General features: G+C 49.1%; 1 protein-coding gene across 3 annotated transcripts in view; it reads right to left on the bottom strand.

The window, feature by feature from the left end:
* Positions 1-26,888, bottom strand: part of LOC119377905 (puratrophin-1) — a 449,908-nt gene that overhangs the window by 158,011 nt on the left and 265,009 nt on the right. For 2 of the 3 annotated variants that reach the window (XM_037647199.2, XM_037647211.2), the window contains one exon: positions 11,314-12,019. In XM_037647199.2, coding sequence (XP_037503127.1) covers positions 11,314-12,019 — 706 coding nt within the window. The remainder of the gene's footprint in view (positions 1-11,313; positions 12,020-26,888) is intronic. The other variant, XM_049411366.1, reaches the window with a different exon arrangement.

Below are 26,888 nucleotides of genomic sequence, written 5' to 3'. Positions count from 1 at the left end.
GCAGGTTATGACTGGATTATGCAGTGAAATAACTTTCAATATTAATGAAATTCATTATTGTGTTGACTGCGGCTGTTTTGTGCTTGCGTTTGTTTCCGTAACTACAGATTACTGGGGACGAGAGTACTCCATTCCGCCGCTAATGGAGATCGCCGATGTCCCTTTGCGAAACGTTCCGTTTAACTTCCTTGACGTAAGGGAGACCGTGTGACACGGACCGCATCTCCGTTGACGTAACGACGAGGGAGTTGCACGGAGTTAACGGGTGCCGTTAACGCACGCTCGCAAAGCAATAGATCGCCAGGTTAACCTAGATCCACGAGAATACAAGCGCTCCGATAATTGTGCGTGGGCCGCGCGAACGGAGAAAGGGACGCGGAGAGAAGAAAACAAAGAAGCGAGACGGGCGGCGTAAAGAAGCGATCGCGACGGCGGCGGCAGGAAATGCGACCGTGATTTGACGGGGGGAATGCAGCGGGCGCACTGCGTCGTCCCACTCGCTCGAGATTACCGAGAAAGCGCGCCGGCCACACGCTTGTCTACGCGAAAGCACGTAATCGCGTGCGAGGCTGCAAGCGCCGGTGAGCTGGAAGGACGGTGCTACAATTTTCTCGGCCCGCGCGGCTCCTTTTCCTCTCGGCGCTGTTTTGCTTATCCAGCGCACCCCGCGCCGCCGATTCTGCCGCACAACGGTCGCCAAGACCACCTCGCTTTCAGCGCGCCCTGCATGGGAAGGTGAGAGCTCCGCGGGACGCCGCTACGTGCGCCGTATAAATTGCCAATACTGTTAAGCAGGAAATTCTCGCTCGAATACGTGAGCGCCTTGGACGAATAAAACATCGGAGGGGCGTTAAGCGCTGTTGTAAAACGCTCCGGCGGTCTCTGTCGAACCCCGCCGCTCTGCAAGGCTTGCGAAACTCCCATTCAAACTTCCGCTTTGCTACAGCGTGCTTTCGTCTCTTCATCGAACGAAATAAAGGAATGTGCAAGAACAACGTGACACTGTTTCCCGAGGTGCATAAAAAGATACGGTGAAAAGCATTGCCCGCACGGGGAGCTGAAGGGACACGCAATGTGGACTAAGTTCAATGTTTCGGAATGTGTCTGTGCGGTACACTATTGTCGTCGAAAAGGACATGCAGAATAAAAGAGCCGGCGAAAACCTGCCATTGACTAGGTATAATTTTCATCACAAACGCAAACTAGGCGCTTTTGAGTCGTTAACTTTCTCGGCAGGAAGCAAAGCTACCGACGCGGACAATATGATTAAGCCCAAAGAAAATACAACGCTGGCGCCGACTCCCAACTGACAAAAAAAAAATAAGAAAGACGGTTTCTGAGGCTTCATTATATACAGGGTGCTTATCATGTTGGCTTGGCGCGTAATTAACAGTGATGGTCCTATAGCTACGAAATCGCGCAGGTGACTGCTCAGCTTACATTTCTTTTCGCAACGCTTTGAAAACGGCTAGCTCAACTGGGCTATTTTAATTAAATGGACGTCAATTATTCTCGTTTAATCTGTTCCGTGACTTCTTTATTAAACACGAAGGATGGGATATGTGGTCAATTAGAGCGCTGGCTACCATTATTCCGGAAACGTTAGCCACGGCACAATCTGCTTCATTCATTATCGACGAAAGAATGCAATTCAACACTCCTTTATTTATTCGACATTTGTTTTTACTTGTTTCAGAGGTTTAGAAACGAAGCCAAGCAGACGACATTAAATACCTCATCAGATTAGGTCGTATAAGCTCTTACGAGAACTGATGCCACGGGAAACGCGGTGCCACAGAATAAATAACCCTATAGCACATGCTTGTTCTCTTTTCCAGCAAACGTCGTTCTGCCGCAGGCCAGCCTAAGGAAGAGGCGGGTCGGAAGCATCGTGCCCGCATCGCGTTGCGGGCGAAGAGGATCCGCCGAGAGATCCAAGCGCGCGTCGCGTGCGCACCGCAGAACTGAATGCGAAAACGCCACCCAAGGGCACGCACCTCGTTACGCGGATTCTGCCATCACGGAGGCTTGCCCCGCGGCCCCGTAGGCGATGCTCGCGCGTATACATACGCGGGTATGTAGGTCGCCGCTTGAACAGCGCCAGCCATTCAGTCGACATTGGCGACGCGCGCGAGACTCCGGAGCGCACTTCTTGCGGGTATGCACACACGCACAACGCGCGGCTGCTCATTTCGCCGTGTGATTGCGCGAGCGGCTCTGTTTGTCTTTGAGCCTGGCAGGCGTCCACGACGCGTCGGTCGCAGTGACTCACGCCGGACGCCCCTGCAGGCCGCGCCTCGTCCGCACCTCTCCCGCGTCGTCGTAAATAAGCAAAAGCAGTGCGCCAACTTCCCACGAAGACGCCAGGTCGGCAAGGCTACCACCACACACACACACACACAACCGCGCGACGATCGCGCAAGCGAGGACCGCCCGCGAGCTTGCTTTCTCGTTTTGTGCGTCTTCGTACTTTGCTTGCGCGGCCGTTTTATTTCTTTAAGGACGCACGATGCTTTTGGGCAAAGGAGTTTGGCAGAGATTTGGACGGATGCGATTGTGTATGCCATCGCGCGCTTCTTTATATGCGCGCGTAAACTTTCCCTCGCTGTGACGACCTTGGCTCGCTCGTAGGGCGTCTGTCGTTTTACGCGACGAAAAAGAACGATTTCGGAGAAAACTCTGTAGCACCTACACGAAAGCCCACCGCACGGATTCTCAATGGACGCATTTCACAGTTGACACAAAGTACAAGCGCGAACAAGGAAAAATATGAAAGTTCTTTATCCCCAAAAAACGTACGACATCGTGATAACGTCGCTGGGACGATTGGCGCGTGCATTAGGCTCGGGACACATGTATGCTATAACGATGCGGCGCTATAAAAGGCTGTGCCGTCGCCATGCGCGCGCACACACATACACACAAGCACGCCATCTGAGCTTTGCTGGCGCACTTGTGGACGGCTCCAACGCGCGCAGCTGCTGGCTGGGTGCCTTTGCACAGGCTTTCTCGAAAGCGCCACACCACCAGGGCAGGCAGATAGAAAATTGCGCCCGGGAACAGCGGGGGCTAAAAATACAAAGCCATTAATTACGCCGCAAACAAGCATCATTGAAGTGCACAACGTCGTGTAAAATTGGTTTAGCCCTGCCTACCGCGAGCGGTGCGTGAAAGTGGGGTGGTGCGTGCCCGTAACGACTGCGAAATTGCCGCAGCCTTTCCTTACGCTTACGCCAAAATTATTCGGAGGCAAAAACGCGGCTAGGCCCCGTCGATGAAGCGGCCTGGGCGCTGGAAAATAATGAAGCACAACAGGAGCGGCGCGCGCTACGAGCCTTTTTCAGTTTCTGTTTTTATTCGCCGATGCGGCCGCGCGCATCAAGTGGCACAGCGTCGAGCAATTACCGAACCCACGAGCCAAATACGGACCCCCTCCCCCAACCCCCGCCACTTTCCCAAGCATCGCCCGCCCTTGCATACGCTCTCGCTGGCACGTCGAAAACTGTGCTGAAGCGGCTTAAGCGCTGTTCTCAATAGACAATGCAACACGAGACGGTACGTAACACGGTGAAGCATTGTATCTGTCTGGTTTTACGACAGCGGAAGTGTGTGGTGCTTTAGACGTAGGACGCTAAGTCTAAGGTTACGGAAACGTGTCACATGCAGTCGTTAACAGTATATATGCATGGTTTTGCTGTGGCGGGAGATCACAAGCAAACGCACTTTGACAAGCGCAATCATATATAGATGCTGGTAATTCAACTATGATTGATGCAATGGGAGTCAATGGCACTCTAATAGAGAAAGAGAGAAAGCTCTTTAATAAAAAAAGAGAATCCTGCCGGAGTATATAAAGGCGCCTACATGCTACTCTGCATAGGGGAAGGGGATTGAGGACAGAAAGGCCCTAGGAGGAGGAGGGCAGGAAAAGAGAAGAAAATATTATGATCGTGGTATGTGCATGCGTAATGGTTGTGATGTAAGTTACATTACAGTTTATCAATTACGTTAATGTCCTCGAGGAATCTGAACAGACATTTTAAAATCTGATGTTGCTGAGAAGGAGAAGACGTAGGTCCAAGTAGGCACTAATATTTTCGCGCAATGCAGCTAAGCATATAGCGGTGACTCCCCTCCCCCTCCCCCAAGAAATCGTGTTCCCTTTAATTTATTTGTGGATCTTTTACGTATAACTAAATCCTATACGTAATGCAAACAAGTCTGTTCGATAAACGGCTATCAACACCTCCGGCCATTTATCAGGAGAGAGGGGGAGAGGGAAAGATGAGATGCGAAAGGCCCGGGGGAGTTTAGCTGGAAGATAAACGACCAGTTTGCTACCCTTCACTTGAGAAGTTGTAAGGAGAGGCCGAAAGATAAAAAGGAAAAGCGCACGGGCACGGAGATGACAAAAATAATAAGAAGAAAGCGACGTTTTCCGGAAAGTAAGCAGGGTAAGCGCACGCCAATAGCGACACTCACGAACGCCGCGCAGTGGGCGTCTTGTGGCACGGAGATTAAAGCCGTGCTACTGTGTCGGAACGCAATTAATCACGTGCTTTTTATTTGAACTCGCGACGATCATCTTATCCACATCAGTATGGGGCGTCGATCGATCAAGAAAGAAATGAACGATCACGTTGCGCCACGCCAGTCAAGGACCTACTGAACGCCAACTTCAGTGATTAATGATACGGAACTAAGAGGAAGAATGTGCAAAGACTCCCAAACAGGTGCTATTCATGAGCGGCCCCTTCTCTCTTTTCTTTTTACTCTGGGAGAAAGTTGAAACGAATCGCGCGTCATCATTTTCACCGAGAAAGGATCCCATACACAGAGGCACGAGTGGGACGTGCTATCTTAACTGGACGCACGCGTACTCGTATATATGATAGTTCGGTTCAATGGAGCACAGTGGAAGAGCGAAATACCCGGTGTCATTATCAGCGAACAGAGGAAGCGCCGCGAAAGCCAACTTATGCATCTGATGCGAGCAGGAGCAGTCTAGTGAAGACATAGGAAGGAAGGGCTATTTTCATGTGCGCCCCTTTGTATAGGACAGCGCTCCTGCCACTGTCCTGATTTTATAGACACGAGAAACGAAAAAAAAAAAAAACGAGAAAAGGAAGAAAAAAAAAGATTTGATCAGCGGCACTCGCTGGCACCAATCAAGACATTGCAGAATCTCGGTTGCAAACGGCGCAATTTGAGTTGTCAAATCGAGTTTAAGTATTCATGTGCCGCTCCTCTGGTCGTCCATATCATGGCTTCCGACAAACGGTGCGGAAGTGACGCAATCGTTTTTTTTTTCTCTTTAGTGTCTCTTCAATGAACAACGTGGAACGCGCATTAATTTTCATTTTGCAGCATTTAATGCCACGACTGGAATCAAGTGAGAACGGGTTATTCAATTCGCGCTGAGCAGAAGCAATGCTATCGTCATCAGTTACATTCCTGTATATCGCGCGGTCGTCATCGAAAAAACAGTTTTGAAAAAAATGTTACCTAAGTAATGAAGTTCGAAAATAATAACCATTCAAATAACGAGCGCTGTAGAGATCTTGAGAGAAGAAGCTAAATCGATAAGCCAAAGTTATTAGCAGAAACAAAGTCAACATGGTTAGGAGAGACATTAGCGTCGAGATTAAGGTAGCTAAGTTGAAGAAATACACTCTCGTAATGCATGAGACTAACTTTATCGAGCGCTTCAAAGAAATCAAGATCAACAAATACGCAACCTGTTATAATTCGACAATGCAAGTCATTAGTGAAGATTAGTCGCGCAATTTCACGTGAAAATTCCTTGTGACAACCGCGTTGCGTTGATGTTATTAACTTTATACATTCTGGAAAATTTGTTATATACGTGGGAAAATATAATACGCTCTATAGTTTTGCATGGCAAGGATATGAGAGAAACAGGACGATAGTTACGAGGACCAAGAGTTACTCCACTCTTGTGCATTTGTATTACTTTCACCGGTCGCATATTCAAGTGCCTGCAGAAAAAAATGCAGTTTAGAACGATGAAAGACTATGCAAACGTGTGTGCGCACGCGAGTGTGTGCGTATACGTGCGGGTGTGTGCGCGCGCGCTTAGAAATGTACTGTTTATCTTATCGGTGCTACTGGACGGTGATTTTTCTTTCTTTCTCTCTTTCTTTCTTTCTTTCTTTCTTTCTTTCTTTCTTTCTTTCTTTCTTTCTTTCTTTCTTTCTTTCTTTCTTTCTTTCTTTCTTTAGGGGTGTCGACACAGGGCGCTTGCTGTTCTGTTCTGTTTTAACTGGCTTGCTGTGGCGAGGTTGAGGTCTATATTACCTCAGCTACTCCATTTCTATAAGTTCTGCAGCCAAAAAAAAAAAAAAAAAAGGCGTTTGCTGTTTCATGCGACAACACTGTCCAATCACGAATGCACACACGTTTGTCGCAGTTTGCGTACAGCGCCACCTGTACGGGAGATAAATTACTCTCTCTCCACAAAGTGAGTGCGCATATTCATAGCTCGCTGCACAGGCAGGGCCACTACTACTTCTCGCCCTATCCAACGGCACAGAATCTTTTACTATACAGCCGAACGTGACGGCGTATACTTAAAAGGCCACGTAAGCTTCAGTCGTCCGCCGCACCTGTCTCCGAAACGGTGTCAGCAGCTGCTCTTGAAAAAAAAAAAAAAAGAAGAAGAAGCGCTACAGAGTGAATGACCGGCATCTCACTGTCTGCTACACTTTGTAGGCACAATAACAAGCTCACGAAGCCCTAATATAAGAGACACGTGAAACGCGGCCCTTGATACAAGCAAGCTGTCTGACAAACATTAAAGGGACACTAAAGAGCAAAACTATTTTTCTCGCATTAGTAAAGTAGTCTTCCACGATACCAAATACACCACGCTTGCTGCGAGAAGACTCTTAAGCGAGAAAACGCGCAAAAAGAAAATACAGGTGGCGACGCCACCTTGGAATTCCCGCACCACTTGCCGTGACGTCACATAGTTTTGACGGCGCCTGCTTGGGCCTACGTAGTTCCTAATCGGTTAAATCGAAGTACATTGTCCTCTGAGGGGGCCAGAGACTTGAAATAACGAGTTTGTAGAAATTTCGTCGAGCCATTGGCGCCAAAATATGTTAAATGCTCTTTGAAATCCTTTACGTCACGAATTACAAAGTTCGGCGCGAAATTTAAAAATGAAACTTTGAACTTGGTTTTCTCCTCTAATAATAAACCTACGGTGGTAAAATAAACTACACAAGAGTTCTCCGAGCACACTTTATCAATCTACACCAATTAATTGTTTCTCTTTAGTGTCCCTTTAAAAAATAACGATAAAAATTAACATAAATACGACTTCCTATGCAGAAACTGAGAATACATGCGCGATGAGTTTCGCTCTATGCACAGATGCAGCCATGTTGAACCCATCATTGCACTAACTCGCACGCATTCGGTAATAGCGGACGCACACTATTACGTAAGCATGTGACTGAACTTATTGGTTGACGATGTGGCCCTAAATCACGCTTGTATAGTTTGCTCACGCAACGCCAACCGAAATAATGTAGACCCAGTACTTGGGCGTAAGTTGGCATGCCCATACTGTGGTGCGAAACTGGTGTGACTCAGGACCAAAGCGACGGCCGAAAGTCCTCGCTGCAGCGAAATTTATCCGTTTGCTCTACTTTATCACAGTTTTAGGACTCTCGGGGTATTAAAATATTATTAATATAACTAAGGTACCATCATGAAGGGGTTCACATGGCGGGACGTGTGGGTGCACGTGCACATGTAGAGTGCTAATAGAGGCCATTTGTGGCCAGTTCGCTATCGAGAGAGTGTTTCAGCGAAAGCTGGCAACTAGGTACTTAAACAACTCAAGTTTAGGTTTTTCAGAAAAGCCGCAAAGACAATGTGAACGCACTTAACTGCGATGCTGTTATTTGACTGACTAGGCCGTAATGTTAGCTTAACTGCAATGAAATTCAGCCTAAACTTGCCACCTTTCTCATCTCGGCGTAAGATCTTTCGTTTAAGAATTTTTTCGTAAGATATTTTATCATCACTGTCTGCGCAATGGACTATTATTTTCTCTTCATTACATTTCACAATAACTACTCCATAGAGAAGTTGCAAAACCTTCCAAGGCTGCTTTCCTGCGCTACAGAAATTCATACACAATGGTGGTGCGTCCCGACCTCGCTACAATTGTTCCGAGCAGCGTAGCGTTCCGCGTGTTTGGCCGTGGCCGGGCAGAGCGGAGACCGCGCGTTTCCCGAAACTGGCGAGAATTGCGTTACTGTTATAGGTTGGAATGAGTTTCATACTTCTCGACGCATGAGGAGGGAAAGCAAGCGGCTTTATTATTAGTATTATTTTCCTGGGCAATTTTCGGGGCTGCGAAGAAAAAGAAGTTCCACCAACTGAGCGGCCATCCACCCGCTCACGGTTTGGCAAAGCGACGCCGGTTTCCTACAGAGGCGAAATGAAAGCCGGCTGTCCGCGCGCGGTGGAGAAAAGCCAGAAGCCGTAATAATGTGTCGCCCGTGCTCGCAGGGCGAGTGTTCAACCGTTCACGGCTGCTTGCAGCGCGAGGCTTGAATATTTATACGACACCGTACAGAGTCAACGAGGAATAAGCGTAAAAAAAAAAAAAAAGGAAGGAGGAAGGAGGACGAAAGGGAACCGCAAGTACGACGCGGCGCCAAGCTTTCTCCTGGTAATATTTTGCTCGGAATTTCTACACTTAAGTAGTTAGCTTCTTCTTCTTTTTTTTTTTCTCGTCACAAAATGCATTTGTAAGAGCTGCCATAAATTCTGAGCAGGCGTCGTCTACCTATAGCTAGGGCTCGAAAAAAAATTAATAAAAGACAGCGACAGCGCTTTGAGGGCTTTCCTTTTCCTGTAAACATCCCAGACAGCTTATGGCACTTTCATGTGACGCACGCACACGCGGGAAGAAAGGTAAAGGCAATAAGTCGAGGGATCAACGAGTTACGTCCAGAAACCGTTATGCGACTTTTTTGTTGTTTCTTTGAGACCTTCTCAACTCACGAAAGGAAAACGGGCCTCTGACAACGAAAAATCGCATTCAACACTGTTTTCAGCGTCGAAGTGTGAGAGCGCCGCTGCTCCGTGACAATATATCGTTCGCAAGAACGCGCTATATGGCATGTATATAATGGAGGCAAGTGGGAAGAACTATATGCGCAAACACGGTATAAGAGAACGGTATATGTATATATAGGCCTCTTGCCAGCCATCTATGTATAGGCGGCTCCTTCCTTTGCCGAATTCACAAAGACATCATGGCACAAATGTCGGCGCGCCCGACAAAATGACAATATAAAATAAAACTTAACTGGAACGATGCTACGCCCATGCTAAGATCTTTCAAAGAGGAACTAAGGCTCCTGGCAACGTAATAATTTTTTTTTTCGTCAGTCGAACGAGCGGTGCTTTGCCTGCCTGTATGGTATCGCCAGGGCGGTCGTAAGCGGCCAATGGATGATAAGAAAGCAATAGAAACGAGCGAAAGAAATCGCTACATTATATTCAGTCTAACTTGTAGATTTTTCCACTCCTCAACTTTCCGCCACTATCTTAAGCAATAGGAGGTCAGCGCTGCAGCCGTGGCAGCACAGCACTACAAAGGAACGCTTGTCCCGTGGTGCAACAACCGGCCAGAATACACCCGCTGTGCGTGCGAACATCGAGGACAGGGCCTGCGCTCGAGAAAGCGCGCACGATATCGAGATTACGTCGCTGATAAACTCGTAAAAAGAAAGATCAAAGTGGCGCCCGCTTCGACAATAAAAATGTCTCTGCAGTGCAGTGCGCTGTCTCGCCCTTTTGCTGGCGCCGGTGCAGAACCAGAGCGGTCATAAAGGGCCGATGTTTATGAGAACGGGTCATATAGCCGCGGGGATCACACGAGCGCCTGCGCAAAAACGGTTGACCTGCATACAGCTCTAAACTTATCGACGAAGAATAGACTCAGTCGGTATGCACGTGCCACTATATGTCGACCAAGTAGCAGCTTGGTATACTCTTTTTTTAGATAGGTACAGTTCCTGTATTGAACATGATTGCTGCCAATATCGCTTCTATAAAAAAGCGCGCCACCGAACGCTACTAGCTAAAGCCATATTATATATTCGCACTGCCCGAAAATAAACGCGAAGGCACGTCCTGCCCTTTGCCTTCTTGTGCGCCATCTCACAAAAACGACGAAAGACAACGAGAGGATTAAAAAAAAAAAAAAGCTCCTATATCTGGCTGTAGTTCGGATTAAAGTGAGTGCAGAAAGCGAGTGTGCCAGCTGAACTCAATACGGTGAAGTGAAGCACAGGCAATACATTTACCTTTACACGTGAATAATTTACACCACATTAGCACAGGCAATCAAAATTAAATTATGAGGTTTAAAACTCCCAAAGCACCACACGGGCTATGGTATGGAAGACGGTGTATTTAAACCTAAATCTAGTACGCGATCGCTTTCAGACTCCTCCTCCATCAAAATGACCCGCCGCGGGCGGTAATCGAACCACCGACGTCGTGCTTAGCAGCAAAACGGCATAGCTAGTTATCCCGGCGGCACGGCTTTAAACAGCTTCGCAGATGAGAGAAAATGTGGTGCTCTGCAATGAATCCTGGAAGGGTCTGCACCACGGGCCGGCCGCCCGGTATGCTACTCCAGATGGGAATGGTGACAAATAAAACGATATGTTCTTTAGTGCATGCAGCAGCCACAATACGCAACATGCAAAGTATAGAATGTTTCGAGACATCTGCGAGTACCACGCGTGTTATCCACTTTCTATTCCCGACAGCAGAACATACATTCCGCAAAACAAGATCGCAGAAGCACTGCTATCTAGACCGCTCTAATTGGAACCACAGAGATACGCCTAAAAACTTCGAGCGTATAAATTTAATTAGAATGAGTTTATTCGCACTCGTTCCCAACGATAGGCTGCATCAAAAAAAGCTAAAGTCGGCCTCGATGTCACTGCACGTGAGCGTTCTCAGCATAACCTCCGCTGTTGTTAAGCGATGAATACGTCAAGTAATATTTTTGTATTGTTTTCTCTTCACTCCTCCACACTCTGGACATTTTCTCTGCCTTTACAGACGAGCAATAACGAAATAGATGATATTAATAACCTCGACATTTAGACGCTTGCAAGCGCGGCTGTAGGAGCCCTCTCCAGTAAAGCATTCACAAATGTTCGCACATCAAAACGAGACCGATATTTCATCGATTGCGTTTTGATGAAGTCTTGGAGCATCACCAAATAAAGGAGGGAATTCGTTTACCTAACTCACCTGGAAGCAGCATTCCAGCCCAGGAGCCTTCCCTGGACGAAGAGTCGTCGCTCGACGATGGTCCGGGATCAACTCCGGAGGACGCGCTCGTCCTACGGCTGGCGGAGTCGACGCTAGAGCCGCCGCTGCTGCTCTTGGAACATGGGCAAAAGCCGCCCGTCGCTTGGTCCTTGGCAGATTCGTCGTAGCCAGTCGGGCCTTCACTGTCGTTCGCGTCCTCGGGTTGCTGCTGTTGCGGCGAAGCGTGGATCTTGCAGGGGCAGTTCTCGAGGCGGTGTCCGCAGACCCAGTTCTTGTTGGCCGCCAGCAGAGAGTCCCACTCGATTCTCTCCAGCCCCCGCTCGACGGAGACGAGCAGGTGCTTGAGCAGAGTCACCAGCTGCTCGTCCGTCTCCTGTCCCGGGGCCGTCCAGTCCATGGCCAGGAGCCGCCCGAGGTCGTGCGCATCGATTCTCCTGCTGCACAGGTGGCCCAAGTCGTCGCGGTATTTGAGCACCAGCCTCGCCGGACCGGGGCCTCGGTCCTCGGGACCCACGGCGGCTGCCAAGTAAAAGTCGCCGGGTCGAAGCACCGACGAGTCGAGCTCACACAGCTGGATCGCCACCCGACGGCTGAAGCAGAGCGGCCACGCCTGGTGGACCTGCAGGCAGCCGGGGCAGCCGCTGTCGCAGCACGCTCCGGACTCCGGGCGCGCTTTCTGCGGGAAACGAGACAGAGGCAACGTTGCACTCAGAAAAGGCGCTCAAAAGGGCCGCCAGTAAATCTTGCCACAGGTGTTTCAAAGCGCTAAAAGGACGACGAAATTGGGTCGCGCGAGAGCGTGCAGTCGTAGCACTCGGACACAAGTGCTAACGTGTTTACGTTGGGGTTAGGTTTAATTTTTCTTCGCTTGCTTTTTTTTTTTGTCTCCCTGTACGTTCAACTCAGTTTCTCTTTGCAACAAGCACGCCGACATGCACACAACCGGGTCACTTCTACGGCACAGCTAAAATATATTTTATTTAGTACAGATACGCAAAAAACGTTTCCTTCATTCACTCACAAAACTAACAATGGCGCTGATCGGATGCACCGGATTCCAAGCCTAAACACCAGGACAGGTTGCAAGAAAACCACATCGAACACAACAATCAAGGCCGTTCAGGCCAAGACAGCTGCATTCTCAGCGCGCACTTCATTCTTTGGCGGAGTAGGAAAACGTCCTCGTGGCGTTCCGTGACTCGAAACGACCAGCGCAACAACTTATGGCATCACATTGTAAGCGCAGAAGCAAAAAAAGCTCGCGCCAGCAATACCGACTCAAGAAGGCCTCGAATGACATAAAGAGGCCTGCCTGCGCGAGGCCCGCTATACCGCGCAAAGAGAAAATTACGGTGGCGTATGAGCAGCCTCGTTGGTTAACCGGAAACCGGACCCGATAAATGAGCGAGATAGACTCGTTCCTAGGTCAGCCATTAGACCGCGCGTAAGCGCGCGGTGCCTAACAAGGTCCTAAAAGGGGCGCAGCAGAGAAACGTAAAGAATGAATGATGACGCTCAAGGATAGGGCTCCATATAAACCCTGCACAGGAGGGACACACACAGCCTGCTTTTAAACAGAAACGGCAACGGCCCGCACGCGATATCCTCGCGGCAGCAGCCGTCACGGACGAAGCACGCAACGGCCGAGGTAACCGGAGCCAAAGCAAAACCGTTGGACTGCAATGAAAAGGGCGAAGGAAGCGGGCTTGGGCGGCGGCTGCGCCAGGAAACAGTTATGCCACTTACGAGCGCAGTAAATGCGTGCCGCATGCTTTTGCTAACGCACAATCGACCGCCTAATAACCATTAGAGAAGAAGAAAGAAGGCATGTCGCAGCAGCCTCCACAGCCAAGCCGCCCCGCTATATTCCGAACACTTGGTCGCGTTTAGTTCCTGTCCGCTGAGTAAACCACACCTCGATACGACGTTAGTGAGGCATAAAAGAATACGCCGAGGGCTTTGTGCACGTTGTATACAACGACAGGTGGTCAAAATAAATGCGCAGCACTCAGACATGCGGCGTCAATCGAGTCGACGGTGCTGCTTAGAAAGAAGTCGCTATACGAACACACGCTGCTTCACACACGGGAAAGTCCTAATAAAACGAGTACGGTCATTTCTGCGCGAGCTTCCCCTATAAAAATGAGAGAAGCGCTTTGATGTATAACCATGAATCCAGTGCGTAAACGCAATAGACAACGGAGGTTTCATGATTAATTGGTCACAGGAAAGAACGGGGGAAAAAAGACTATATATACGATGAATCGTCTTATCTCTGGATGTGAAATTAAGGTCCATACAAGTTTATAGCGGCGAGTATTGTCAGTGCCGTTCACAGATTGGCGGAGATTCTGCGTGCAAAGGTCCAACAACATCATCCAGCCAGAACATGGTAACCACCAGCGTCGGCTTGCGTTGCGTCCTTTCTCGGCGAAGACCTCGACCGAAGTTGTAGCAGAAGCTGCACCCACCAGAATTCAGTAGAATAGAATTTGGAAATCTTGACGCGATTGCGTTAAGGGACCATATCGCAGAAAACCCGGCGTCGGCGGCATTGTCGATGAACGAAAAAAAAAAAACAAAAAACAACCCTATAGACGCAAAGAATGAAAATCACAGTTCGAGCCGGATTCGAACCCATGCATTCTGCGTGGCAGTCAAGTGTTCTACGAGAGAGCCATATCAGGGCTTCGAACTGCATTGAAAAAAAAAAATAAAGACTCTGTACAGCGTCATATCGGGGCGACGTCAGTTGTGGTTGCATTGTTGCGGTGTAATAAACATTACATTGTACTCCTGTGACTCGGCAAGCTGTAGCATCTGTGTAGCATCCAGCCAGCGCATAATGCTGCACTGGTTATCCCGTTAGAATAAAGTATAGACAGTCATACGCTGTAAATAATGCTATAGTGCAGCTGATGTTCAACTTTCAGACATAAAATGCTTACGGAACATGTCAAGTCGGCTTCAGTGAAACTCTCTAAGAATATCGTCGTTACAGAACGTTCAGCTTAGCCTGATAGGCGGTTAGCCTCGTTCTGCCAACTCTCTCGTATCACCTGTCGTCGCTTTCTATCAAATAACGAATCAAAGAGAAGAGTCACCATGCGAAGCCAGGTCACCCCGGCTTCGCATGGCGACTTCTCGAGCGTATGCGAAGCCGGGGTGACCAACATTGTGAATCAGCACAAACAGTAACAAACGGAACAACGCGACAAAGACGCAGTTCTGAATCTGTGCGTGCCTTGAATCTCTTGAGCGAATCCTCTAACTTGGGGCCGTATACAAAGTGAGGTACTCGGCGTACTCAACAGCGGCAGTGTGATGGATTCTGAGGAACTGTTACTTCTTGAAGAGTTCAGAGACCATTAAAAGACGCCGAATGATTAAGTATAACAGTGAGAAAGATAGCCATAAAGGCCGGGCCCGCAAGGTGACCAAGGGCGAAGCATAACCTCGGTTACCATTTTGTGGCAATATAGATGTTTGTACGCATCTACAACCGTTAAGCAGTCAAATACTGCGGAAAACCTATTCCAGAAGTAGTTCCGCATGCCAGGAGTGCTTCCCCATACGCCCGTGCAGGGTATACGTACTTCCAGTTCTGTGTAAGCTCGATGACTCACCGATATACGGTTTTACGATGACTACCGCTATAGACGTTCTTTATGGGTACGTAACCTGCTATAATTATTAACCTGTTTCTATAGATAAAAACATAGCAAAAAATTCCGACAGATCCCACAGATTGTGGGAGTAGATTGCATGCAAAGCAGTCAGCGAGGAGCTGCCTACGCAGCATTTTTTTTTTTTTTTGCATTGAACCAGGCGTTACGAGCTGGATCGACGTCTTTGCATACTTTTTGTATTTGTGCCCTTATTGTGGACTTACCAGGAACGTCGACTACATTGGCGCCTAAAGTAGTAGCTTATGGTCTGATGTGAGGTCCGTACCGTGGGCGTAGACAGAATATATGTTTTTTTTTATTTATTTTTTTGGGGGGTGGGGATTAACCACTCCTTATGTGCGTGCGTGCGTGCGTTCGTGCGTTTGTATGCGCGCGAGTGTATACACATGGAAACAAACATTCCGGGGGGGGGGGGGTTGAACCCCCCCCCCCCTCCCGGCTACGGTGCGATAATGTGCGTATGATAAATAGCAGTCCTCGGCGTACTCCTGCTGGGTCGAGCAACTCTTGACTACAGCTTGCCGAGTCACAGGAGTACAATGTAATGTTTATTGCACTGCAACAATGCAACCACAACTGACGTCGCCCCGATATGACGCTGTACAGAGTCTTTTTTTTTTTTTTTTCAATGCAGTTCGAAGCCCTGATGTGGCTCTCTCGTAGAACACTTGACTGCCACGCAGAATGCACGGGTTCGAATCCGGCTCGAACTGTGATTTTCATTCTTTGAGTCTATAGGGTTGTTTTTTTTTTTTTTTTTTTTCGTTCATCGACAATGCCGCCGACGCCGGGATTTCTGCGATATGGTCCCTTAACGCAATCGCGTCAAGATTTCCAAATTCTATTCTTACCGTTCCTGTGTTGACATACACTTTGAATAACTTGTGGCGCATACCCGCATTCCATGGGCCGTGGTATGCGGGTATGCGCCACACGTGACTGTGGGAAAGGGTGTCCTCTCCTGACGTACGCGACTGGCATGTCATGTTATTCAGATCATAACCTGTTGATAGCGTTCGTCATGCACTCATGTCCTCCTATGCCAATTTGGTATATACCAAGGAGGCGACCATGAGAGCATCCACATGTAGGCGGCTAGATAGATGTAGGTAGAAACGGTCAAAGTGAATTTATTTCGCTAAAAAAAATGCTTCTCATTTTGAAACACAACGTCGTTTTGCGAGCTTGGATTCGCACACGCACATACGCTGAGCCGCACGGGAAGTGCAACGGAACGCCACGCACCGGTTGCCACCCTTCCCCGTCTGGCCCTCCCCCACCTCAATGCGCTCTTTTTGATCATCCGACTGCTACGAAGAGGAGAGAGAGAGCGTGAACGGTGCGGGGTGTCCTGCGTGGAAGAATGAAGCACGAACACGAGATGCGTCGTCTGGAGCAGACAAAACCACCCATGGAACTCTCCCAATTCTTTTACGACCGCAAATAAAACGAAAAGGTGGAAATGCAGACGATGCTAAACAAGTAAAACGAAACCGTGGTCCCACTGCAATGCAGCGGGGACAGCGCTAAAGTTACACTAGCCAGAGACCTTGCCTGTTCCCACCGAACTCGCATACGGCCTTCAACAAAAGCAGCGTCGCTTGCAGGGGTCAGGTTCGCGGGAACGCATGAACGGGGACCCCGCCTACTATGCGAACCCCGGAGACGCCTGATTGGCGGTCCCTGCATGCGTCCAGGCACGGAGCCGATCCGTGACTTCAGTTGTGAGAATAGCTGCGCGCTAGACATGGAAGAGCGAGCGGTCGCCAGACAGGCGGGTGCCTGGTCTCTCTGGGATCCAGGCGTGGCACACCAGACTTCTCCCTCTCTCACGCACATATATAACACATGCACACCCTTGAACACGGAAGTAAAGAACTTGAAGTGGAATAAGAACACAGCTCGTGCCTGCGGATGAAAACCCGCACCACAAAATCGTATGAAAACAAATTATTATTGTCAACTGCAAACAAAAATACACAAGGTTTGAAAGTGAGCTAGCAAGTGCCTCCGGAAAAAGCACAACTCTTGCCTACCTCGAAGGTGACAGGTTTCAAAGTATGTAGTACCTCTTTGTCTTAATGCAGCAATTCAATGCGCGGCTATGATGTCTATGCGCGGCTATCATTCGTAATTTATCTTCACTGGCAGGCGCGTGCCCTGCTGGCCAATAAATCTAGATCCTGCTTAGCAGCCCCTTTCGAAGCAGCCGTTTTCGAATACCAGATAGATGGAAGTGACGTATACACTCACAGCATAATCTTTACGGAGCGTAACCAGCTGCCGTTTAAAGCCCTTGTCAAATGGAGATTTCGCCCAAGGATGAGAGTGCGAAAGAAACTAACGCTTTCTCTGTACATCGCAAAACGAAATTGCTTAACGGCATGCTAAATGCGGCTGTTCTGGGGCCTATTCCGTAATCATCCACGGATGGAATCTGTCCGTGTTTCGCACTATGGGCACAACAGCGACAGAATACTTCGGCCGAATATGCACTTGCACAAAAAGGAGTCGCCATAAAGCTACGTGTAGCGCGTGGATAATGCTGTAACTAGCACGTAGAAAATATTAACAGCAAAACGTTGGTTTTCACAGTCAGGACGGACAATCACAACCGCGCTGCACGCAAGGGAAACGAACGTACGCGAATTAACTCGTCCTTATCTCAACAAAAAATGAAGCGAGAGGACAGAATAAATGCCCGAAGGAGGAGGGCATAACTCTTGATGACACGAGAACAGTTTCAGAGGGCAGTGGCAGTAACGCGCGGCTCTGCTCTATAAAGATAGCCATCACAAACCGCAACAGTCGAGAACTTTCATCTATCTATCGAAGAGGCCTCTTGCAGTGCATGCGACGGCAGGGCAACGGCCGCGTGCTCCCTGGCACCTTTCATCAGTTCCTCCCATCTTGGAAAGCGCCGCCAACGGTAATGACCCCCTTCCTCTTTTCCTTTTCCCCTGAGGCCACTTGCTCAAAGAAGAAAGGGCTATATAATAAGACAGGGTGCCGCGGAACCAACCTCTGACTCGGCTAAGAAGGACGTGTGCGTAAGGCTGCGCGGAGAATGACAAGAAAGAAAGAAAGGAAGAAAAAAAGAAAGGCTCCTCCAATTAATGTAAAACAAAAAAAAAAACACAGGCACCAGGAAAGGGGAGTGCGCGTGGGGCGACGTTCGGAAGCAGTGCGTGTCGGCCGGTGCAAAAACCTGAGGCACATGCCCAAAGTGGAGGTCGCCTCCTTTCGGGGTCTAGCGGATTTATTTCTTTCGCGGAGGAGATCGCTTTGTTTGAGCGTTCGCGAGGGCCGCGGGAATGAGGCGGCGGCGCGCGGAGTGGCCCGCCAAAAAGGTCGACGCCGGGGCCAAGGAACTGTGCTAGCTGGCCGCTCTCCCCCGCCACTCGACACGAGGCCCCGGGAGGCCGCGATTCGGCACTGGCACAATGTCAAACATTCTTGGCCACCAGGCACCCGCCCACCCCGTTTCGCTTCTTCTCACGCTTCGCCCAAATGCCACCCGGCGTTCGCCACACTCGGCTCGCTGATATTGTTTTCCTCGTCTGACGTAACCGGCGGCGGCAGTATGCCCGTTTCACCCATCACGAGGATCATGACCAAACGTGGGCTTGTCGGCGGCCGCCTTTTCGCCGTTCACGTCAGAATTTCTTTTGTCCTCCTTCGCTATCGTTCGGGGTGTGCGTGCAGCGGCGAGCAACGACTGACGCGTGCGAACTCAATTTGCCCCAGTCAACATCGCGCGAGACAGCTTTAACAGGGATCACCACGTCTCTGTTTTTTTTTTTTCTTGATGATGATGTCTGCGCAGGCCTTGATTACTGCTCGCCGAATGAAATGTCTGCGAGCGCTGGTGCTCATGCAGAAGAAACGCCGAGTGACCATTCCATGAAGTTAAGAAGTGAGTCACTGTGGTGAGTCATTGTCACGTCTGTTTGGGAAACTACATTCTCACAAATAAAGATTAAGGAGACTAGATCGTTCAATGATACAGGCCTACAATTCGCTTTGCGCTTCGTGTTAACGATTAAGCAACAACCAGCAGATGGTAGCCACGACAGATTAAAGTGATGAGTTGTTATCGCAAAAATCAAGCAGACACTCCATGTAACATTCCCTTATTGTCATCATAACTCTAACAATTAGCAAGAGTTATTACTTTCGCTCCTACCTTCACGGTGCCATACAACACGTTTATGTATGGCCACAAGCCTGCAGCTATCAAATCGTAACCGATAACTGGATTGTAAATGGATGTGAATAAAAATTATCGAGCACCTCGGTCAAACCGAAAGTCCATACTGCAATAACTGTGACTCCATAGAAACTGTCGAACATACTTTGTTTGAATGCCGAGCGTATGCCGAAGAGCTTTATGCCGAAGAGCGTGCGCTCTATAATCATTGCATGCATATGCTGACCCAAATGACTTCATCAATTGACTGTGTCTTGGGCCCTTTACGCTGCGCCACGCAACAGAGGCATGCGATGAAAGTACTATTCAGATATTACTATTCCGATATTTAGAGAGCATCGGTCAGCTCGACAAACTTTAATGTCACATTGAAAGCACGTAATAAGTCACTGTCAGCCCACGTCCCCGCCCAAGATACAAAAAACTCAGTTTGTGTTTTTACCTCTTTTTTATTCTGCTTTAACTTCTCATATTTTCTTTTTCTATCTCTCTCTCTCTCTCTTTGTGTCTTTCAGTCCCCAATCCCCTTCCCCACGCAGAGTAGCAATTCAGCGAATTTACACACGCCGGCTAAATTCTCTGCCTTTCAATAAAGAGCTCTCTCTCTCTCTCTCTCTCGATTCGCCCTTTCCTGTTAATGCATTATGCAATACCAGAATTAGTGACGTAAGAGCGTGGTAATGCGTGTGCGAAGGTGCGAGAAATTTGACTAAATTTATTGAAGTGTATAGTGTTCACGAAAACGAACAGAAAAAGTGACCATCTTTTAGACTGCTCGCTCACAGCGATGAACTTTGCCTTCGAGCACAAAAGAGGAAAAACCGCTGCGTTTTTATGGTTACGTGTAAAAGCAAAAAAAGAAGAAAGAAAGAGGACGCGGCGGAGTAGCAAATACCTTAATGCAATTTGACACGCGCGTGTATAGTTGGTGCAAGCAGGAGCAGCGTTAATGACAAAGTACAGTAGTGGAAAAAAGGGCACGGAGAATTCGCAACTTTCAGCAACTATAGGGGGCGCCACAAGAAATCCAATATGGCTGTCGATGCGGTGATCACCCGTACACAGGGAGCGATCACCGCATGTGTTGTCGCTGGTTGCTGCCGCTTGCCGGCTAGGATAATTTTCCACCGCATTGAACTTCCCATGCATGGAGTGGCTCACGCTTGAGAGCATAAACTGCGAGACATACGGCACGATTATGCATCCGATTTGACGTCCTACGCGCTTGTGTAGCAGCCGGAATGGTGATGTTTCGCCGTACGGGGTCGCCGGATCGGGCGTCCGGCATGCGTTAAACTCGGCATTTTTCTCATCCGCCAGGTCCGGCGATCGCACGGCCGTATAGCCATAGTGGCAGCAGCACGGGAGATAGGCAAAGTCGTGCCGCTGCTCGGTTTCTTACCGCTCCCATCATCATGTCCAAGGATGCCGAAGTATTTGCCGGTATCGCCGCTATCGGTGGCATGAAAAAGATGTGCTACAATCATTTTATCATACAAACTAATTCCTAATTCAATAATGCGGTACTTCCAGTGTGGCACTAATAAAAAAAAAAGCACCGGCGTCCACACCACTCGCGAGATCGGGGACCACGATGCGAAGGCACCTGCGATGCATTCGCAGATAAGCAGTGACATTGCAGGCCGTCTTACTTAATCGGCTTGCTTCGCTTCCACCTTTGCTCTTAATATTGAGGTTGTCGAGAAAACGGATTGCGTATGTCGACGCCTGACATAAGAGTACAATATCAATCGTGTTAGCAAAATTTGCTCAGTCTACGGCGTGCTCGCGCTCGATCGCGGACGGCAGCGGCGTCTGCCTAGCCGCCGCTCGCCGGTGTCACTTGCGGCAGGCTGTTTTGATGTGGCTTTCGCTCGCGAAGGCATAGTTTTATTGACCGTCGTCTTCTAAATTAGGCAAAAAAAAAAAGAGCACTCGCCTGCTGTCTTCCAGGACGGTGGTAACGCAGTACGTACGGTGTTGCGATGCATGTTCACGCGGGTTCGATTACCGGCCCCAGCGTTCGCATTTTGATGGAGTAAAAATGCAAAAGATGACCTGCGTGCTTAGATTTAGGAGCACATTAAAGAACCCCAGGTGGTCGAAATTCATCCGGAGCTCCTCACTACAGCGCGTCCCATAATCGTATCGTGGTATTGGCACGTAATATCCTAGGAATTCAGTTGTGTCCCAAAATTCAGCCGATTTGAGAAGCACGATGGAAACCATCATTTTCTCGTATGACAAGCTTCCCGATGCGCACGTGGATATCCCATTGTCTTTTCTGCCGGCGGTCCAAGGGAAAACCAGCCACGTTTACGACGCCTTTCACAGTACACAGCTTGAGCATTTTGGCACGCAGTACACGCGATTTCTCTTGTGCTGTTTACCCATTACTGAACCGCAAAGCTTCCACAATGTTGCACCAACAAAATCCATCGTAATTCACTGGCCACGCGCACAACAAGTTGCAGGACACGCCGACGACGAAGCACAGCCCGCACGTTGTCGACAGGCAAGTTTTCGTTCTACCACCGGAACGCGGCTTTCACCGGTTGCCGCGTGGCGGCGCCACCGTAGCTGAAAGTTGCGAATAGTTGGCGGACCATGCTGCACTTACTCAGCACAAATTCTTCTCTGTGGGTATATTCTATTCTGTGACGCCAGTCCTCTGACGCAGATCAGATACGTATAAAGAACGAAACGTTAAAATAACGTCTCAGTCATCGCTGTAAACAATACCAGCATTACACGCGTCACGTTTGTGAATTAACGTTGCTGCAGCACTGTGTTAGACAGGCGCTCGCACTTTAATAAGCAGGGCATCTTCGCACTCTACGATCGCATTCACTATATAGCGAGAGAGAAATAGCGAAAGAAGGGGAGGGGGCGTCAGCGTTCACGGTGATATATTGGCGACGAACGAACGAGAAAAGGGTGTTCGTTGCCGACCCTGTTCTAAATCGGCCGATTGGCAAAACGTTTTGTGCGCCGTATACACCATAATACGGGACTAGTCGTTTTCAAGGTTTGCGTGACAGCGACGGACAAAATCGACAAGCTCCAAAGCAACAGTCGGCCCCCGCCACGTTCGCGACGTGACAGTGGCTATCGTGGACACAGCATATGTAGAAGCAGTGTATCACGTTCCCCGACTGAGCCCGCACGGACAATCGTTTGCGCAGTGCAGGCGCGCCTCACTGCCACGGCTGACTGCGTTCTCTGCAAGCACGTTTTTGCATGAAGGTCCTATACATGATGGCATGCGTTAACGTGAACGAGGTCAAAAGCTTCACGGCAGAATGGAATGGCGCGGTCTACGTGCGCGCGCGGCTTCGGCGAACAAGTAAATGGGATCGGCATATTTCATTATGCCGCCCAAATAATTCGTGCGTGCAGGCGGGGGCCGCTGAAAGGTTAACAAAGTCTGAAAGCCACGAGCACACCAACGAGCAAGGAGCAGTGAACACGTCGCTATGACATTAATAACTTTTGTAATATATTTGTAATTTATATATATGTGTCATTCTCTTTATATTTGTAATTATCTGCCGGCATTATTACGCGTAGGCATAAGAAGATACGCTGGCCCTGTAGTTTTTCCCACGACTTTCCAACCAAGGGGAAGCTATCACGTTTGCGTCCGCATACGATTGCAGTATCAATACGCCAGTTTTTGTGCTATCGAGTCATCGCTTTTGCCGCAATGCATTCGAGCCGTGCGTACGTGGGATCGAGTGCTTCTTCCAGTACGGAGGAGAAACTAATGTAGTACCATCCGCAAGCAACTGCATCTAAATGGACTACGCCAATCTGGTCTGGTTTTGACATCCACTCTTGCATTGTCACTCACAAGCAGATAATGACAGCTTACTGCCACCTCCGCTAACACAACGGTATCACAACACCATCCAGAACAACCTCGACGCCGTTTGGTTTAGTAATCGTGTCATGACGACTGTGTGCGGCTGACAAAGCGCGACGTAGCCCTCATATTCGCCCTCCAAATGCTGATGCCATATACATGCGGTACTTCGTTTGCGTACTTCTGTGCGCTGACCTATTTTTATTACACGAATGCGAGCGAGGTGTTGTCGCTTTGACGGGACGCCGACTATTTCTTGTCTTACAGAATAACGATACGGAAGGTTTAAATAATTCAGTAAAGTAGACGCAGACACGCTACTGCGACAGTGTACCACCTCTCGGGCCGTCCACGTACCAGAATATCAGGACGTTTAGGAAAATTAACAGGCACAGCTTTGCGAGCTGGAAGAAAAGAAGCACAGACGAAGTTACGTTGCGATCGAGAATTCTTCTACATAAAGATGTCTGTTAGACAAACCGAAATGTTAGTAGCACATCGAGATTAATTTTCTAGAGTGCTTTACTGAACGTCACATGCGCTCCTCCCTTCGATCGCATAGTTGTTGGCCATGTCGCGATCGGCGAGCCACCCTTTGCCGCGGGGCACCGGGACGGAATAAAGACAGCCGCCTCACTTCGCGGAGATAAGGAAGAGCGCGAAGACGCCCGGCTGTTTCTCATGTACCAGGAGGTGCATGGTTGTATTCGCTCGAAACAACACCATTGTCGCTGGTGCCGGAGCGGAAATGCGACACATGGCGCCTTTGTGCCCCAGGAAAGGCCGCGACGCCGAATTTCTGCCGAAGACGGACCTCGGACCACCGCGCTGTGCGTCTCCAGCTGATAGGCCGCTTACGCTCAAATCAGCGCCAGCTTCCCAGACGCATACCAGTGCATTTGCCTGGCCTGCGGCCGCCGTTCGACAGCATGGGTGGTCGGCCCGGGGAGCGCAACGAGGGACTCGCCACATACCCCGCATGCTAGAGGCATGTTTCCCCCGATGCGACATCGTTGCGGGAACAATACGTGTGTTTGTTGTGTGTGTGTGTATGCGCGCGCGCGTGTGTGTGTGTGTGTGTGTGTGTGTGTGTGTGTGTGTGTGTGTGTGTGTGTGTGTGTGTGTGTGTGTGTGTGTGTGTGTGTGTGTGTGTGTGTGTGTGTGTGTGTGTGTGTGTGTGTGTGTGTGTGTGTGTGTGTGTGTGTGTGTGTGTGTGTGTGTGTGTGTGTGTGTGTGTGTGTGTGTGTGTGTGTGTGTGTGTGTGTGTGTGTGTGTGTGTGTGTGTGGTGTGTGTGTGTGTGTGTGTGTGTGTGTGTGTGTGTGTGTGTGTGTGTGTGTGTGTGTGTGTGTGTGTGTGTGTGTGTGTGTGTGTGTGTGTGTGTGTGTGTGTGTGTGTGTGTGTGTGTGTGTGTGTGTGTGTGTGTGTGTGTGTGTGTGTGTGTGTGTGTGTGTGTGTGTGTGTGTGTGTGTGTGTGTGCTGAGGGCAGTGCCAGCAAAGTGACCCGCAGGATTCGTCACCTGATTGGATGGAAACGTCTTCCCCTGTTTCCCTAGGTCTGGCATCTAGGGACCGCTAAGGGGGTAAAAGACGCAAGCGGATGCATGTGAAGAACATTTGGGAACGAACTGTAAAACTGTACAAATGCAAATAAACCTCTTGTACGCTTCTTCAGCACCTCAGTCCGGTTCCTAGCTTCCAACAGCAGCTCTTCTTGAGGACGAGGTTTGCAACCGCCTACCTGGACGCGAGGAAACCAGGGCAGTTGGGAGAGCCTCAAATTATATATATATATAGACTTCAGTTATGCCACTAAGTTATCATTCTCCGCCATACAAGCTGCAGCACAACGTGGGTTGGTGGGTTGGATAGCAACCATGCATACACGGTCCCCTTGAATGTAAAAACGTTGCAGGCAAGTAAAGGCCGATGCTATGTAAGTGTGTATATATGAATAAAGCCGCTACCGATACTCATACTGCCCTGACTCGCCTTAATTTACCGTTACAGACAGAATGATACTGCGGCTAAATTAAGCAACGCCACAAGATTTTTCGGCGCTGTACTGTTCTGTTCTAACTTGCTTGCTGTGGACAGGTGGTTTATATTACCTCGCCTACTCCAAAAAAGAAAAAAAAGGAATGATTACCCCAAAACAAAAATGAACAAGAAGAACAAACATAAATTGAAACAAATAAAGAAAATAAATGGCAATGGACAGCTCGCTAGCAAAAGTTCACTTAGTAATAGAACGTCCACACGCATGTATATCTGCCCAAGTTCTATCCACAGTATCTTTTTGTTGTTGATTTCGGTGGTGCACACCGTATCGACATCACACGAGGGCGAAAATTTGGAGCGGACGGGCAAAGTTCTTTGCGTAGCTTCCGCAAAATCAACGTAACGAAATTCAAAGAAACCAATAATAAATAAAGCTCTGCAACGGGCTGACACGCTGATGTCGCACGAATCGCTACGCGTTCGCTGTGCCGCGGGGACGACTTCACATCGTATGGCACCACTGACCTGCGCTATCTATTATAAGACGGAAAACACTCAGAGCGGCAGCACTCAGAGCTTGGCCAAGCTCAGCCCTTCCGGATTGGCTGTCGAGAAAAAGAGGACTGTGCCGGGAGTAAGACAGAGAAGAAAAAAAAAAAAAGCACCCAGCAAAATTTCCATTGTCGAGCCCGTTCGATGTCGCAGGTGATCGAAGGCGTGTGCCGTACGACGGGCGGGCAGCGGCGGAAATGGCCCCAGCGACAGGTGTCAGGGGTCTGCAGCTGACCTCAGGGCGCCTTGGCTCAGCGAGGGGAGTGGCGCGCACTCTGCTGCGCCCCGGCAATGCCCTCGGCCACAGCGGGCGAGGGACATAACTCAAGAAGGGCGCCGAGAAAAGGAAGCAGCGGGGAAATTACGCCCGCGATGAAGAACAATCCTTCGGCGCCAAACACCTGTCTCTCGCCGCCACGGTGCGGCCTGCCGATGGCGTCGTGGGCGGAAGGCACTTCATTTCTGGCCCAAGGCTGCGCGCAAAGCCCCGAGTAATATCGCGGGCCCGCCATTTCTACCTCTGCCTGTCACATTTGTTATCAGCTCATTTCTTGACCATACGGCTCGCGGTTTTCATGCCGGCGAAAACGCATGTCCCACGCGCGAGCGCGCATGCATGGAGTTGGTTTTCCGACTGTATGACAGCTCATGTCTCGTATGAGCGCCGCTTGTCCTGCCATGCACGTTTCCTGCTTTTGCATTTACAGTGAAAGCGACTATTCATATTTATCTTGCGTTAAACGAAGGCCCAAACCCTTTCATCTGTAAAACGAAAAGGGTATCTGATAGACGGCCCTATATAATTTACTGCAGCACTTCTTTTTTATCCATACATAAATATAAAAAAAAAGTGGACAGGGAAAAGACGATCACCGTAGCTCAGTTAGTTGCATGCTCAATGCAAAAGTTGTGGGTTCGGTCCCCACCGGCGGCGAGTTGTTTTTTCGCTCACCTTAATTCATTTTGGCTTTATCTTATATTTCCTGCAGTTCAGTTGAAAACTACAAATAGCACCCCCAGTGCTTTCCTTGCCTTTATTATCTGTTAGTTTCGTATGGTTGCGTCTAAAAAAAAGAAAAAAAAGCCCATCGATTTATTCTCTTACTTTCGTTCTTTCTATGAAACAGACTTGGTACCGATGAAGGCGGAAAAAAAAAAACGCGAACGCGGTCACCTTTTTTTTTTTTTTTTCATGAGCAAACGTCATCATACCAAGCCACCAAGCCTTAC

This window comes from Rhipicephalus sanguineus, chromosome 1, assembly GCF_013339695.2.
Source record: "Rhipicephalus sanguineus isolate Rsan-2018 chromosome 1, BIME_Rsan_1.4, whole genome shotgun sequence".
In the NCBI taxonomy this organism is placed as follows: domain Eukaryota; kingdom Metazoa; phylum Arthropoda; class Arachnida; order Ixodida; family Ixodidae; genus Rhipicephalus; species Rhipicephalus sanguineus.
This window is presented reverse-complemented; position numbering and strand designations above follow the sequence as displayed.